Source organism: Hipposideros armiger, unplaced genomic scaffold (assembly GCF_001890085.2).
Source record: "Hipposideros armiger isolate ML-2016 unplaced genomic scaffold, ASM189008v1 scaffold_32, whole genome shotgun sequence".
NCBI classification, from domain to species: domain Eukaryota; kingdom Metazoa; phylum Chordata; class Mammalia; order Chiroptera; family Hipposideridae; genus Hipposideros; species Hipposideros armiger.
In genome coordinates this window covers 380,361-392,139 of record NW_017731382.1, presented here as the reverse complement: position 1 = coordinate 392,139, position 11,779 = coordinate 380,361, and the positions used below count along the sequence as shown (strand labels likewise).

The 11,779-nt window shown below is 63.5% G+C and overlaps 3 protein-coding genes across 10 annotated transcripts in view; all 3 read left to right on the top strand.

Annotated features, from left to right (window-relative positions):
• ZGPAT (zinc finger CCCH-type and G-patch domain containing) overlaps positions 1 to 3,836 on the top strand; it is a 10,792-nt gene extending 6,956 nt beyond the window's left edge. For all 3 annotated transcript variants that reach the window (XM_019637175.1, XM_019637176.1, XM_019637173.1), the window contains exons 3-7: positions 1,568 to 1,701; positions 1,887 to 2,042; positions 2,603 to 2,722; positions 2,811 to 3,219; positions 3,428 to 3,836. In XM_019637175.1, coding sequence (XP_019492720.1) covers positions 1,568 to 1,701; positions 1,887 to 2,042; positions 2,603 to 2,722; positions 2,811 to 3,219; positions 3,428 to 3,566 — 958 coding nt within the window. In that variant the 3' untranslated portion in view covers positions 3,567 to 3,836. The remainder of the gene's footprint in view (positions 1 to 1,567; positions 1,702 to 1,886; positions 2,043 to 2,602; positions 2,723 to 2,810; positions 3,220 to 3,427) is intronic.
• A 65-nt stretch (positions 3,837 to 3,901) lies between these two features.
• On the top strand, positions 3,902 to 6,749 carry LIME1 (Lck interacting transmembrane adaptor 1). Its single transcript, XM_019637187.1, has 6 exons — positions 3,902 to 4,486; positions 5,245 to 5,363; positions 5,517 to 5,565; positions 5,636 to 5,723; positions 5,821 to 6,191; positions 6,290 to 6,749. Exons 1-6 carry the CDS (start codon positions 4,478 to 4,480, stop codon positions 6,524 to 6,526), a joined length of 873 nt encoding a protein of 290 aa, XP_019492732.1. The 5' UTR covers positions 3,902 to 4,477; the 3' UTR covers positions 6,527 to 6,749.
• A 496-nt stretch (positions 6,750 to 7,245) lies between these two features.
• SLC2A4RG (SLC2A4 regulator) lies at positions 7,246 to 11,752 on the top strand. Of its 6 annotated transcripts, none has more exons than XM_019637180.1 (8): positions 7,250 to 7,675; positions 7,938 to 8,077; positions 9,677 to 9,786; positions 10,224 to 10,408; positions 10,481 to 10,581; positions 10,656 to 10,929; positions 11,014 to 11,105; positions 11,197 to 11,752. In XM_019637180.1, exons 1-8 carry the CDS (start codon positions 7,379 to 7,381, stop codon positions 11,306 to 11,308), a joined length of 1,311 nt encoding a protein of 436 aa, XP_019492725.1. In that variant the 5' UTR covers positions 7,250 to 7,378; the 3' UTR covers positions 11,309 to 11,752. The 6 variants fall into 6 exon arrangements, with proteins under 6 accessions (XP_019492727.1, XP_019492725.1, XP_019492724.1 ...); XM_019637181.1 differs by having other exon boundaries at positions 7,257 to 7,675; positions 10,659 to 10,929; XM_019637182.1 differs by lacking the exon at positions 11,014 to 11,105 and having other exon boundaries at positions 7,246 to 7,675; positions 11,197 to 11,303.
• Positions 11,753 to 11,779: the final 27 nt, after the last annotated feature.

Sequence of the window (11,779 nt, the reverse complement as noted above, 5' to 3'; positions counted from 1 at the left end):
TGTTGTTCAGCATCTTAGCTGTAGAGGGCAGTGTCACTGGCCCTCATGTGGGATCTGAACCAGGGCCCTGCTGCTCAGAGCTGGTGTCCCAAGCCAACGCCTAACCAATGTGCCACTTGGCCAGCCCGAGTTGGGTATTTTTTTAAATATGAAAAAACCAATTTTATGTTTTCCCTTCTGAAATGTATCGTGTACCTTTTCCTGACTCATTTGTCACTTCCTGACCTGTGTGAAGTTTTGTATGCATGGGGCTCTTCATGCCATGGGCCACTGTGCCCATTCGGTGAGTTTTTAATTCATTTTATGGGTTTGCTGTTAACTGCTTCTCATGGTTGGAAATTTAGGTCTTTTCCAAGTCTTTAGAATTTGGCTAACAGCCTTGTGGCTGAACCTTTGCACACTTTCATTATTATTATTTGAGTTGTTTTTTTGAAGTGCTGGCTGGGTTTAAGGAGTGTACCAAGTTTTAAGGTCTGAAGGTTCCTGCAGAAAGGCTTAATTGGTGGTATCTGTGGGTGTGTGTACATGTGCAGTGCATGTGCGTGTTGAAGAGCTGTATTCGGTTGAATCTGCCCTGGGTTTAGTCCTCCCTTTTGAACATGTTTTGCTCCTACGTTGAACAGGGCTTTCCAAGCATAGCCTCCACTATAGCACATTTGGGGCCAGACTTGCAGCTGCTGGTGCCACTCGGCCATTGGCAGTGCCCTGTGTGCCTGAGGACAGCCAGGGTGAGAGGTGTCAGAGGCCACGTCTGCCCCTGTGGGAAACGACCGAAACGTTTTCCATTTCCCCTCGCTCTTCACCACTGATCCCAGTCCAGAAGGACAGCAATGCCCGGCAGTGGCTCCGTGTCCTCGGTTGCTGTCGTAGAGTTCAGCCAGTTTCTGCTTTGAAATGATGGTGCAGTAGAGGTGGATGTGTGGTTCATTTCCTCGTGTCTTTACTTGGAAAGTGAAAGGTTGCCGTCTTTTGTCTGTGCTCATATTATCTCTCCTCCTTCCCCCCCCCCTCCTCTTTCTCTCTCCCCCTGTTTCAGTTTTAATCTCACTGGTTCATGGATCTCTATAAACTCCAAGGCATCTATTAGAACTGGGTTCTCCTGTTGGGGTTGGGGGGGACTCGGCCCTGTGAGCACACACACCCGCCTTGACTTCCCGTTACTGTCTGCGGCTTGGTGTCTGGCGGAAAGGCGATGGGGAGTTCCAGTCACAGTTGTCTGCCGGCAGCGTCGTCACTGGCCCCGAAAGCTGGGGGCAGCAGGAGGCATCTTGACCTCGGGGTAGCCATGTCTGTCCCAGGAGCAAGAGCGAGACAGAGCGTGCTCAGGTGTGTGCACGCGTGTATACAAGTGTGTGTACACCCCATGTGCACATGTGTGTGTTTGGGCGTGTGGGTATGGGTTGTGTGTACACGGGTATGCACACATGTGCATAACGTGTTTGTGCGTGCACCTGTGTGTGTCTCCCTCCCAGCAGGGCAGTTCCCTGGTGGGTAGACTTGGTTCCTCTCTGCTCACTTGCCCCTGCTGGGCCGTGTCTGAACCTCGCCCCTGCGGCCCTCTCTGCAGGTTCTCCCACGGGCAGGTGGTCTCCGTGGACGAGCTGCGCCCCTTCCAGGACCCGGACCTAAGCTCCCTGCAGGCCGGCTCTGCGTGTCTGGCCAAGCAGCAGGACGGTCTCTGGTACCCAGCACGGATCACCGGTGAGGCTGCCCTGGGCCTTGCCGGCAGGGCCCTTCCTGGGGAGCCCTCTCCTTCACACGTGTTATTCCCCGATGACCGCTCCTTGACTACCCCTGGCCTTGGCCCCCCTTGCTCCCAGCTTCCAGTGTGGCTCCTACCAGCTGTTGAGGCCACTGACCTGGTCTGTCTTTGTCCCTGCCTCCAGATGTGGACAGCGGCTACTACACGGTCAAGTTTGACTCGCTGCTGCTGAAGGAGGCCGTGTTGGAAGGAGACAGCATCCTGCCCCCGCTGCGCACAGAGCCCGCAGGGTCCTCTGACTCAGACAGCAGCGACGTGGACGACCCCAGCTATGCCAAAGGTGTGGCAGTGGCTCAGGGTCCCAGAAGCCAGAATGTGGGGGCAAGGATCAGCCTTGGCAGCGGTTACCCTGGGAGACTCCGGCTGGCAGGGACCTCTACCAGCTAAGCTGTGTCGGGTCAGCCCGGGGCGGAGAGTTTCTGGAAGGGGGACTGGCTGGCAGTGTCCAGCCCTCTGGAGGGGTTGGTTAAGGTGACGCGGGGGGGGGTGGCCCTGTGAGATGGTCCATGTCTGTGGTGACGGAAGGGAGGACTGAGCTGAGCAGGTGACACGCTCGGAGGGGAGGTAGGAACACCACCTGGGAAGTGGGGTTGGGGGCGGGCCCTGTGGGGAGGGGCTGGCACACCTGTGGCCTGGGCAGGGCTGGAGCCTAGAGCCTATTGTGTCAGACTCTGGCCATCAGCTCTGCCTACTGTCACACGACACCGCGGGCAGAGGCCAGAGGCCGAGGGGCAGGGGATTGTGGCCCTATCCCAGAGCTGTGAGCTTTGGGGTAAGGTTGGCCGGAGCCCAGTGTACTGAGTGCCGCTGGGCCCAGCCACTGCTCTCTGCTTCCTACAGTGGTGGAAGCCGGCGCCACCGACCACGGGCCCTGCAGCTCTACCTTCGCAGGCTGGGAGGTGCACACCCGGGGCATAGGCTCCAGGCTCCTCGCCAAGATGGGCTATGAGTTTGGCAAGGGTAAGTGTGCCACACCAGGGCGGGGGCGGGGCTGCCGCATCACAGCCGGGGGCCCAGCAGCAGCAGTGCCAGCCCCGTGTGTCCCCAGGTCTGGGCCGGCATGCGGATGGCCGGGTGGAGCCGATCCACGCTTTGGTGCTCCCTCGAGGGAAGTCGCTGGACCAGTGCATGGAGACCCTGCAGAGGGGGGCCAAGGGCAACAAGGCTGGCCCCAACAGGCCCCCGAAATGCCGGGGGCGAAGGGGCGGGCCGGGGGGCCGTCCGCCCCCTCGGAATGTGTTCGACTTTCTGAATGAGAAGCTGCAAGGCCAGGACCCTGGGGCCCTGGAGGCAGGGGCGGCCCCCTCAGGGAGGAGGAGCAGCAAGGAGATGTACCACGCCAGCAAGAGCGACAAGCGGGCCCTGAGCGTGCGGCTCTTCCAGACGGAGGAGAAGATCGAGCAGGCCCAGCGGGACATCCGAGGCATCCAGGAGGCCCTCGCCCGCAACACCGGCCGGTACGGGGGCAGGACTCTGCAGAGGGCTGGCCCCAGGGTGACCAGGCCTCCTGCCCTGCTCTGAGCACCCAGCCCACAGTTCACGTGCAAGAGCTCGCCCCAACCAAGGGTCGTGGGCTGCCCCTGCGGAGGGTCTGGGTGATGGCGGGAGGACGGGCCCTGGCCACCGCAGCCTGGTGGCTTTGTGTGAGTGGAGGCCTCTCTCTAGGCACAACGTGACAGTGGCCCAGCTGCAGGAGAAGCTGGCAGGAGCCCAGCAGCAGCTGGGGCAGCTCCGGGCCCAGGAGGCGGGCCTGAAGCGGGCGCGGGGCAAGGCAGACACCCACAGGAAGATGACGGAGTTCTAGAGCCCTGTACACGTGATGGGCTCAGCCTCCTCCCTGCTCCCTTCAGGAAGACCAGCCATTGCCCAGCAACCAGATGCCGCCTGGAGAGGGCCAGCCGCTACCAGGCTAGACCAGGCAGCCTTCTGGCCAGCCTGGGGCTATGGACACTGCCGAGTGGAGTTGGGGCTACAGGGTCACTTTTTGACATCACTTGCCCACTGAGCCTACCTGCCAGTGTCTTAGGGAGTCTTTCTGGCAAGGACATTAAAGTGATTGTGCTGCGGTGTCTCAGTGGAGGCCCGACTGACTGTGTCTTTGGGGGAAAGGGGCTGAGGGGGCGGGGTGGGGCAGGGCTAGAGGAGTCCCGAGTTTGGCCACTGCCCCCTTCCCAAGGCCAAGGGCCCAGGAGCACTCCTTCTGCCTGCTCTCCCAGATGGGGCTCTGAGATGGATCAGAACCTAGGGGTCTCCCCATGATGCCTGACAGCCACAAACAGGTGGCGCTTGGTGGGAGGTGGTGGGCCCGGTCCCTCACGGAGCTCTGTTAATGGGCAGGAGGACCTGGGGGAGTGGGTCTGGGAGCCCGAGGTTCACCCTCAGCCACACCCAGGAGCCTCAACGGCACAAGACCACCTGTTACTAAGCCACGCCTGTCTCGCCTGCGCATGCCCACCTGGTCGGGTGATGACGTGAGGCAGGCTCTCGCAGCACACACCCAGTGACTAATGTCTAGACCCCAGGCGGGGGCAGCAGCAGGTGGGTGAGGTTGTGAGGCTGCAGCGGGAGCAGCTGCACCGGGGTTGAGATGCAGCCTGACCCACAGGCAGGAAGTGAGGTGGGGAGCTCTGCTGAGAGCTGCACAAAGGCGCCGCTCCTGGGGCACCAAGCTGCCTGGCTTTCCCCACACAGGGCTGAGGAGGTACCACTGTGCCCATGGCCTTGGTAAGTGTCTGCTCTGGCCTCTAGCCTGGCCAGGTCTCCAGGCCCCTTGGTGCCCTCCTGGGGGCAGTTAAGTGCTGGGTTCTTAGGAGACTAGGCCCTACCAGGTCAGGGCATGGGGACCTGGCTGTGACCAGGTGGGCAGCCTGAGCCCTCGTGTGGGGAGCCCACTCCCTGGGTCTGGGCAGACTGGACTAAAAGGCTGTGCCAATTGTGGGTGGACCCCTGTCCCCTGCAGCCCTGCTAAGCCCTGAGTCCAGCTCTTCGGGGCTCCCAGCTCTAGTGAAGGGCCAGGGGGCATCACTTGAAAGATCTGGGCAGGGAATGGCTACAGGTGGGTCTGGCCTGAGGCTCCCAGGCTCATGGGTGTGGCTGAAGGGGCCTCCCCAGCTCTCAGGTTTGGGCTGCAGTGACCGCAGGGAGGCCTTGGCCACATCACAGTTGCCCCGCCCCTCCTCACTGGCCATACTCTGTGGCCGTCTGGGTCATCCTTGATGACCGAGGTACTTCCTCCCGGGGGCCAGAAGGATCACACCTCACACCTCCACAGGACCCCCCAGCCAGAGGCGGGAAGGCAGGCACTGACGCTGTCCTCTGGGCCTCTGTAGGAGGGAGGGGCTGCTGCACCTTGGGGTTTCCTGTGCTGAGTCAGAGCGCCCAAGGGGAGGAGACCGCCCAATAGTTTGAGGCTCAGAAATGGGGCTGCCGGGTGGGTGCCCAGTCTTTCAGTCAGTCCCTAGCATCCTGTCTTCTGCCCCCAGGCTGGTGCAGGGCTTCACACGATGGGGCCACAGATGCCCTCGGCCCCTCCCATCCTCTGGGTCCTAGGGTGCCTGGCCCTGCTCCTCTGGCTGTGGGTTCTATGCACAGCCTGCTACAGGTATGTCTGTCCTTTGTCTGGATTCCACGTGGAGCCTGACTCAGCTCTGTGGCCAGAGGGGGCAGGGCTCCAGGCAGGCCCTCCTTGGACCAAAGGCTGGGGCCCCCGCCCCCCATCTCTGCTTCCCTGGCCTCACCACCCTCTTGCCCCCAGGAAGCGGGCACGGAGGCAGCAGGCTGAGCTGCAGGGCAGTGCGGTGCAGGTGAGTGCCAGGCTGTCCCCAGGGCCAGGGTGGGGTCAGCATGGGACCGACCAGCCTTCCTTGCCCCCAGTCACTGCTGAGGCAGCCGCACCTCTGCTCCCTCAGCAAGTCGGACACCAGACTGCATGAGCTGTGCCGGGGCCCGCCAGTCTGCAGGGGTAAGCTGAGCTGGGACTGGGAAGACTGTGGGTGGGGTTTGCCACACCGCACCCCCTAAACCCACCCAAGTGACCTCTACCCTGACCCCACCCCCAGCTCCGCGGCCTGTCAGCATGGATCTCTTGCGCCCGCAATGTCTGGAGGTGTCCAGAGGCACCACCAGGCCCCAGGCGGCCTTCTCACACCGGGAACTGCCCCGGCCCGGGCCTGCTACCTCTGCCGCCCAGCCCTCCATCAGCCACGAGGCCACCTATTCCAATGTGGGGCTGGCTGCGATCCCCAGGGCCAGCCTGGCAGCCAGCCCTGTCGTGTGGGCAGGGGCCCGGCTGACCAGCAGCTGGGCCAGACCTGGGCCTGAGGCCAGGCCCGTGGTGGCTGAGTATGCTTGTGTCCAGAAGCTCAAGGGAGCAGGTTGGGGGCCCCAAGCCCTGGAGCAGGGGAAGGCCGAGGGGACCCCGGCCACTCAGGTAAAGTAGAGGAGGTGGGATGGGGTGAGAGGGGCTGGGCATGTCCTCCTCAGAGTGGATGGTGCTGACCTCTTCCTGGGTTGGCTCCCTCTCTGCAGGTGGACATCCTGTACTCCAGGGTCAACAAGCCGAAAAGGAAGGACCCAGAACCTGCCACAGACCAGCAGGACCCCACGGGCGGGGGAGCGAGTCTGACTCTGGGGAGCGACCTGGCCTGTGAGGCTCTCCCACTCAGGGGCCTGCGTGTGGACAAGGGCCTCCTGGAAAACGTGTATGAGAGCATCCAGGAGATGGGGACCCCTGAGCGCCAGGCACCCCCCAGATGTAGCTATTAGCCTGCTCCCCCCTCCTCAGCCTGGGGAGGGGTCTCCATCCCCTCCCTGCCCTGAACACCAAGTACAGATGTTCCTCCCGTGTGGGGCCTGACCCCCCGCTGCACACACAGACACAGCTGGCAGCACAAATTCCAGATCCCAGGGCCGCCAGCCTCCAGGGCCCTGGCTACCTGGCCTCTCCCAGCCAGGTCTTAATAAATGCCCAACTCAGGGAAGATGGACACATCGTGCCTCACAGCCATCTCTTCTTGAAAGCCTGAGGGGTGGTGCTGACTGGACGGAGTAAAGACACCCTCTTACCTCGGGGGCAGGCTCTCTCCTTCCTTGGGTGCCTGGGCCCTCATTCAGGCTCAAAGAGTGCGGGGAGTGGGGCGAGCCTAGGGGTGGTGGTCCCCAGGCCGAGTCAGTTCTATACAGGAATACAGCGGGCCTGCAGGGTGGCCGCCCCAGGGTGGGACTTGGACCCTGAACGCCAAAAGAGGGCTCCACCACCCAGCCCCTGGGTTACATAAGGGGGGGGGTAGTCGTGCGTTAAAGAATAACCTGCTCCCGGGAAGCCCGCCAAGGAGACGCGGCCCCTTCCCCGGATCTGGCAGCTCCGCACGCGGGCAACCCCGCGAGGAAACCGGCCCTCCCCGGCGGCGGCGGTGGCGGCGCGCGCGCGCGCGCGCGGGCCAGAACTCCGCAGAGGCCAGGGGCGGACCGGCGGGCGGGTGCCGCGAGCTGGGCCCCCATCCCCGGCCAGCGCGGGAGCGGCCGGCCCCGGGGCGGGGCCTCGGAGCGTAGGCCAATGGGAGCGCGGCTGGCCCAGACCACGGTCCACCTCAGAATGTTGATACAGCGTGCTGGCCAATGGGCTCGCGCCTGGGGCGGGGCCGCATGGAGGGGGCGGGGCAGGTCACAGCTTCGGGGCAGCGCGGCGCGGGAGGCTGCCGATCCAGGGCGGGGGTCGGCGGCCCCGCCAGCCCGGCCCGGCCCGGGGCTGCGTCCCGAGCGTCCACCCTTGCAGCTGCAGCCTCGGCCCCCGGCCGGCGGGCCATGCAGGCCGAGCGCCCTCCGGCACCCGGCCCGGGCTGCAGGCACCCCCCGCCCCGGGCCGCCAGCCGGGACCCCGCGGCCGCGCCCGTGTCGGTGCCCGCGCCGCCGCAGGTACCGAGTGCCGGGGGCGGGGCGCCAGAGTGCGCTCGCTGCAAAGATGGCGTCGGGGCTGCACAAACTTTGGGCCCCCGGGGGCGGGACTGCGACCCGTGCGTGTTTGTGGGTCCGCGGGGCTCGGCCGGGCCGCTGGGGGGCACTTGCCGCCGGGGCGGGGCGCGTCGGCCGCAGCTCTTTTGAGGGGGTGCCCAGCGGATCTGGGGTGGGGGCTGGAGACCCCGGGCCGTTGCCTCTGCTGAGCACACCCGGTCCGCAGGGCCCTGCCGTTAGTAGCGGCTTTGCGGGCTTGAAGTTCGCGCCCCCGCAGGAACCAGAGCCGCGGGACCCGGAGACGTGGGCGGGGGCGGCGGCGGGAGCCCAGACACCATCGACGCACATCCCGGTACCAGCGCATAGGTGAGCCGGCACGCCTGAACGGGGTGGGCGTGCGCACACGTGCTCCCTTGTGTGCACGGGCGGTGGGTGGGACGCAGGCATGTGTCTTCTCGACACCCCCACGGTGGCGGGGGTTCTCGTTTCGGGGTAGGCCAGGGTCCCGAACTGGGTTTCTGGCCACACCCCCAGCTCTCCAGCCCTGGAAGAGTTGAGCAGAAACGATAAGTGTGTTAGTATCTCTTGTTCCCCTCAAACCCTGGGGGCCAGAGGTCATAGCTTGGAGGGGGCCGCTGTCAGTCTGTGTGTGCAGTAGAGGATGTGGGCCGGCGTGGGGTCCACTGCTCAGGAGTCCCCAGGCTTCCAGCTTTGCAGTGAAACCCTCTTGTGTGCCCAATATCCTGGGCTGGCTGCACAGGCAGGAGTGGGCTCTGGCCTGCCCGCTGGGGCCTGGAGAACCGCTTGTGCTTAGAGGCGTTTCTCCTGGCTGCTGCTGACTGCTAGCTGCTCCCGCCCCCGCCTCTGGCCTGCCCGCTGGGGCCTGGAGAACCGCTTGTGCTTAGAGGCGTTTCTCCTGGCTGCTGCTGACTGCTAGCCGCTCCCGCCCCCGCCTCCGCCCCCCAAGGTCGCGAGCAGGGACCAACCCAGCAGGAAGGGGGCACCGCTACTTCACCCTGCTGTCAGCTACAGCGCTCGCACCTTCAGCCAGTAGTTCTCAGAGTCTGAGTTAGGCTAGGGTTCCCTCTGTTCCTTCCACCTGCAGACTTCAAGGCCTCTGCTCCACCAGGTGTGGAAAATGCTACCATAAAGATTGCAATGAAGTGGGAGGAGTAGGAAAGGAGAATGAATGGAAAAGACCAGAAGTGGTGAGGCAGTGATCTTCCTAGGCAAGGATGTTTCAGCCAAGCATTTTGGTCATGCTGTCAGGATGGCTGAAGAGCCCACTCGTGCATCAAGTGAGGGGTTGGACTAAATGACCACTTACCTTTCAATCTTGAAATTCAATGGCTTTTGACGTAGGGGGGAAAAAATCCTTCAACAGCCTGATTCCAACCCCAAAGTACAATAAATATCAATAGATATTTTCTTCCTCTCCACTCAAAATGTTCACTCATGGGTTTGTTGAGGACCTACTGTGTGCCTGACAATATGCTAGGGGCAGTTATTATGTTCCTTGATCTTGGAGTTGTAATAGTCAGACATGCAAGTATTCATATAACTANCTGGCCCTAGGCCCACAGCTGCTGTCGCACAGCCCTGGTTAATGTGTGATTAGGGGAGGGCTGAGCTTCTCATGCCTTGGCCCCGCTGGTGGGGCCTCAGACCCCGGTCCAGCACCAGGGCCTGGAGGAGACACCCGGAACAAAGGCCTGGCTGCAGATAACTCGGGCTTCCGCGAGACCCCAGCCCAGGCCCGGTTCCTGGTGGTTCCTGGAGATCTGGGGCCCTGCAACCCGAGCTGGGGGCGGAGCTGGGCCTCCTGCCCAGCGCCTGGAGCGAGGGAGCCTGGTGTGCACACACGTGCCCAGGCCTGCACGTGTGTGCCTAGCCTGGGGAGGGGTCTGGAGTACTTGCTGGGCCCCACCCGCCCCTTCTCCTCCAACCCATCCCCTTCTCCTCCAGAGCCCCCCAAGGAAAAGCCCGGCTTGATGAGGTCATGGCAGCCGCAGCCCTCACAAGCCTGTCCACCAGCCCACTCCTGCTTGGGGCTCCAGCCGCAGCTTTCAGCACAGGTGAGACTTAGAGATTGGGCATGGCGTAGGGGTGGGGGCAGGGCCCAGGGCCACTGTTCCTCCAGGACCCTGGGGTTGGGGGGAAGCACCACCTTGTAAACACAGGCTTCAGGAACCATCTCCCCCGCCACCCCCCTGCACTGAGGCCAAAGCTTCAGTGCCCCAGGCCTCCATGACCTGTCCACGTCCACCTGGCTGGCCAAGCACCTCCCCACACAGGCTTCCATTTATCCTTCCTGTGCTAGGGAGGTTAGTCCCCAAGCTGTTGTGGCCAGCTCCTCCTGGCCACTGCCCCCTCCAAGAGGCTTTTGCCCACCAAACTCACCTGTGAACACGTAAGCAGGTGAAGCTCAGAGTTCAAGGGACTGGCAGCTGCAGCTTCGGCACAGCAGCCTAAGCCACGGACATCCTGACACTGGCCTGGCGTGTCCCCGCAGAGCCCGGCTTGCAGCCCTGGCAGGAGAGCCTGGTGAGGCCGCGAGGCAGTTACGGCAGCGGCCCCAGTGGGGACTGGGGCTGGGACCTGGCCAGTGAGCAGTCCTCCCCAGCTACCCCGTCGCCCCCACTGCCCCCTGAGGCAGCCCACTTCCTGTTTGGGGAGCCTGCCCCTAGGAAAAGGAAGGTGAGTCTGGGGACAGCATTGGGGTGGGGTGCACACGGGTGGCTGAGCCTGACCCCGGCCCTTGTCGCCTAGAGCTCGGTGCAGGTCCTGTTCCAGTGTCTGTGGAAGCGCTGTGGGAAGGTGCTGAGCTCCGCGCCTGCGATGCAGAGACACATCCGCCTGATGCACCTGGGGTGCGGTGGCTGGCAGGTGGGGGTGGGGCAGGCCAGTGGGCCACAGCTTCAGCTCTCACCTGCTGTGTCCCCAGCAGGCGGCAGGCGGAGCCAGAGCAGAGCGATGGTGATGGTGAAGAGGACTTCTACTACACGGAGCTGGACATTGGTCTCGATGCTCTGACCGACGGGCTGTCCAGCCTGACGCCGATGTCCCCCACAGCCTCCATGCTGCCCGCGTGCCCCCACGTGGAGCTGTCAGAACCGGGGGCCCTGCCTGGCTTGCTGCACCCACTTGCCCTATCCCCATCCCCGGGGCTGGGCTCTGTGGCAACCGCCCAGGTGTGCCGCAGTGACCACGCCTACCAGGTGGGTGAGGTCACAGGCAGCCGCTGGGGCCGGGTCTCAGGGTGCTCTGGAGGGGAGCGAGACCACCACTGTGCCTCCTCTCAGGGCTGCCTGGCACCCACCCAGCTGGAGCCACAGCCCACCACAGGTGGGGCCTGCATGCCCGCCCTGCCCTCCAAGCTTGGTGCCAGCCTGAGGTGCGTGTGTGTGTTTTGAGGGGCCGGGGCAGGCGCCAGGCGGGGGAGGTCCCGGCCCAACAGTGCCCCATGCCCCCGTATGCTCCCCCAGGAAGCCCCGAGGTGATGCCAAGAAGTGCCGGAAGGTGTATGGCACAGCGCGCAGGGACCTGTGGTGCGCTGCCTGCCGCTGGAAAAAGGCCTGCAGGCGCTTCCTGGACTGAGCCACCTGCCCCAGCATTCCCTCAGGAGTTAGAGGAGAACAGTTTCCACCCCCAGCCCGTCTGGGGCCTCTCCTAGCTGCAGGGTCTACTTTTTAATGGGGGGGAGGGGATGTTGGTGACCCTGGACCCCAGAGGTGGAGGAGGGTCCCGCCACTCAAAGTGCCTCTGAAGAAACCAGCCTTTTGCACTAAAGCCACACAAGGGTCCCCGGGGGGTGGCTGCCCTCCCTGCCTGTCTATGGACTTGTCAAGGGTGTTGATGGACCTGGATTTGAGGTTACATGGGAGCCAGTCCTGGGTGCACGCTGAGGGGTTTTGGGGAGGGGCCTCCCCCGTCGACACAGCCTGATGGTTCACCGGCCCAGGGCTGACACTAGTACCATGTTTGCAAAGCTCAGGTGTCTTGCCAGGAGAGAAAAATTAAAGGTTTGGGGTTTTTCCAGAAGTGTGTCTGCCTCTTGAGGGGAAGGAC

Bases quoted from the DNA above. Each gene is read 5' to 3' on its own strand.
- LIME1 (XM_019637187.1), top strand. The intron at 5,566-5,635 runs GTGAGTGCCAGG...CCTTGCCCCCAG, and splicing joins TGCAGGGCAGTGCGGTGCAG to TCACTGCTGAGGCAGCCGCA. The intron at 5,724-5,820 runs GTAAGCTGAGCT...CCCCACCCCCAG, and splicing joins GGGCCCGCCAGTCTGCAGGG to CTCCGCGGCCTGTCAGCATG.
- SLC2A4RG (XM_019637177.1), top strand. From the start codon at position 7,379: ATGGGCTCGCGCCTGGGGCGGGGCCGCATGGAGGGGGCGGGGCAGGTC. The intron at 7,676-7,937 runs GTACCGAGTGCC...CCCGGTCCGCAG, and splicing joins CGGTGCCCGCGCCGCCGCAG to GGCCCTGCCGTTAGTAGCGG. The intron at 8,078-9,676 runs GTGAGCCGGCAC...CTTCTCCTCCAG, and splicing joins ATCCCGGTACCAGCGCATAG to AGCCCCCCAAGGAAAAGCCC.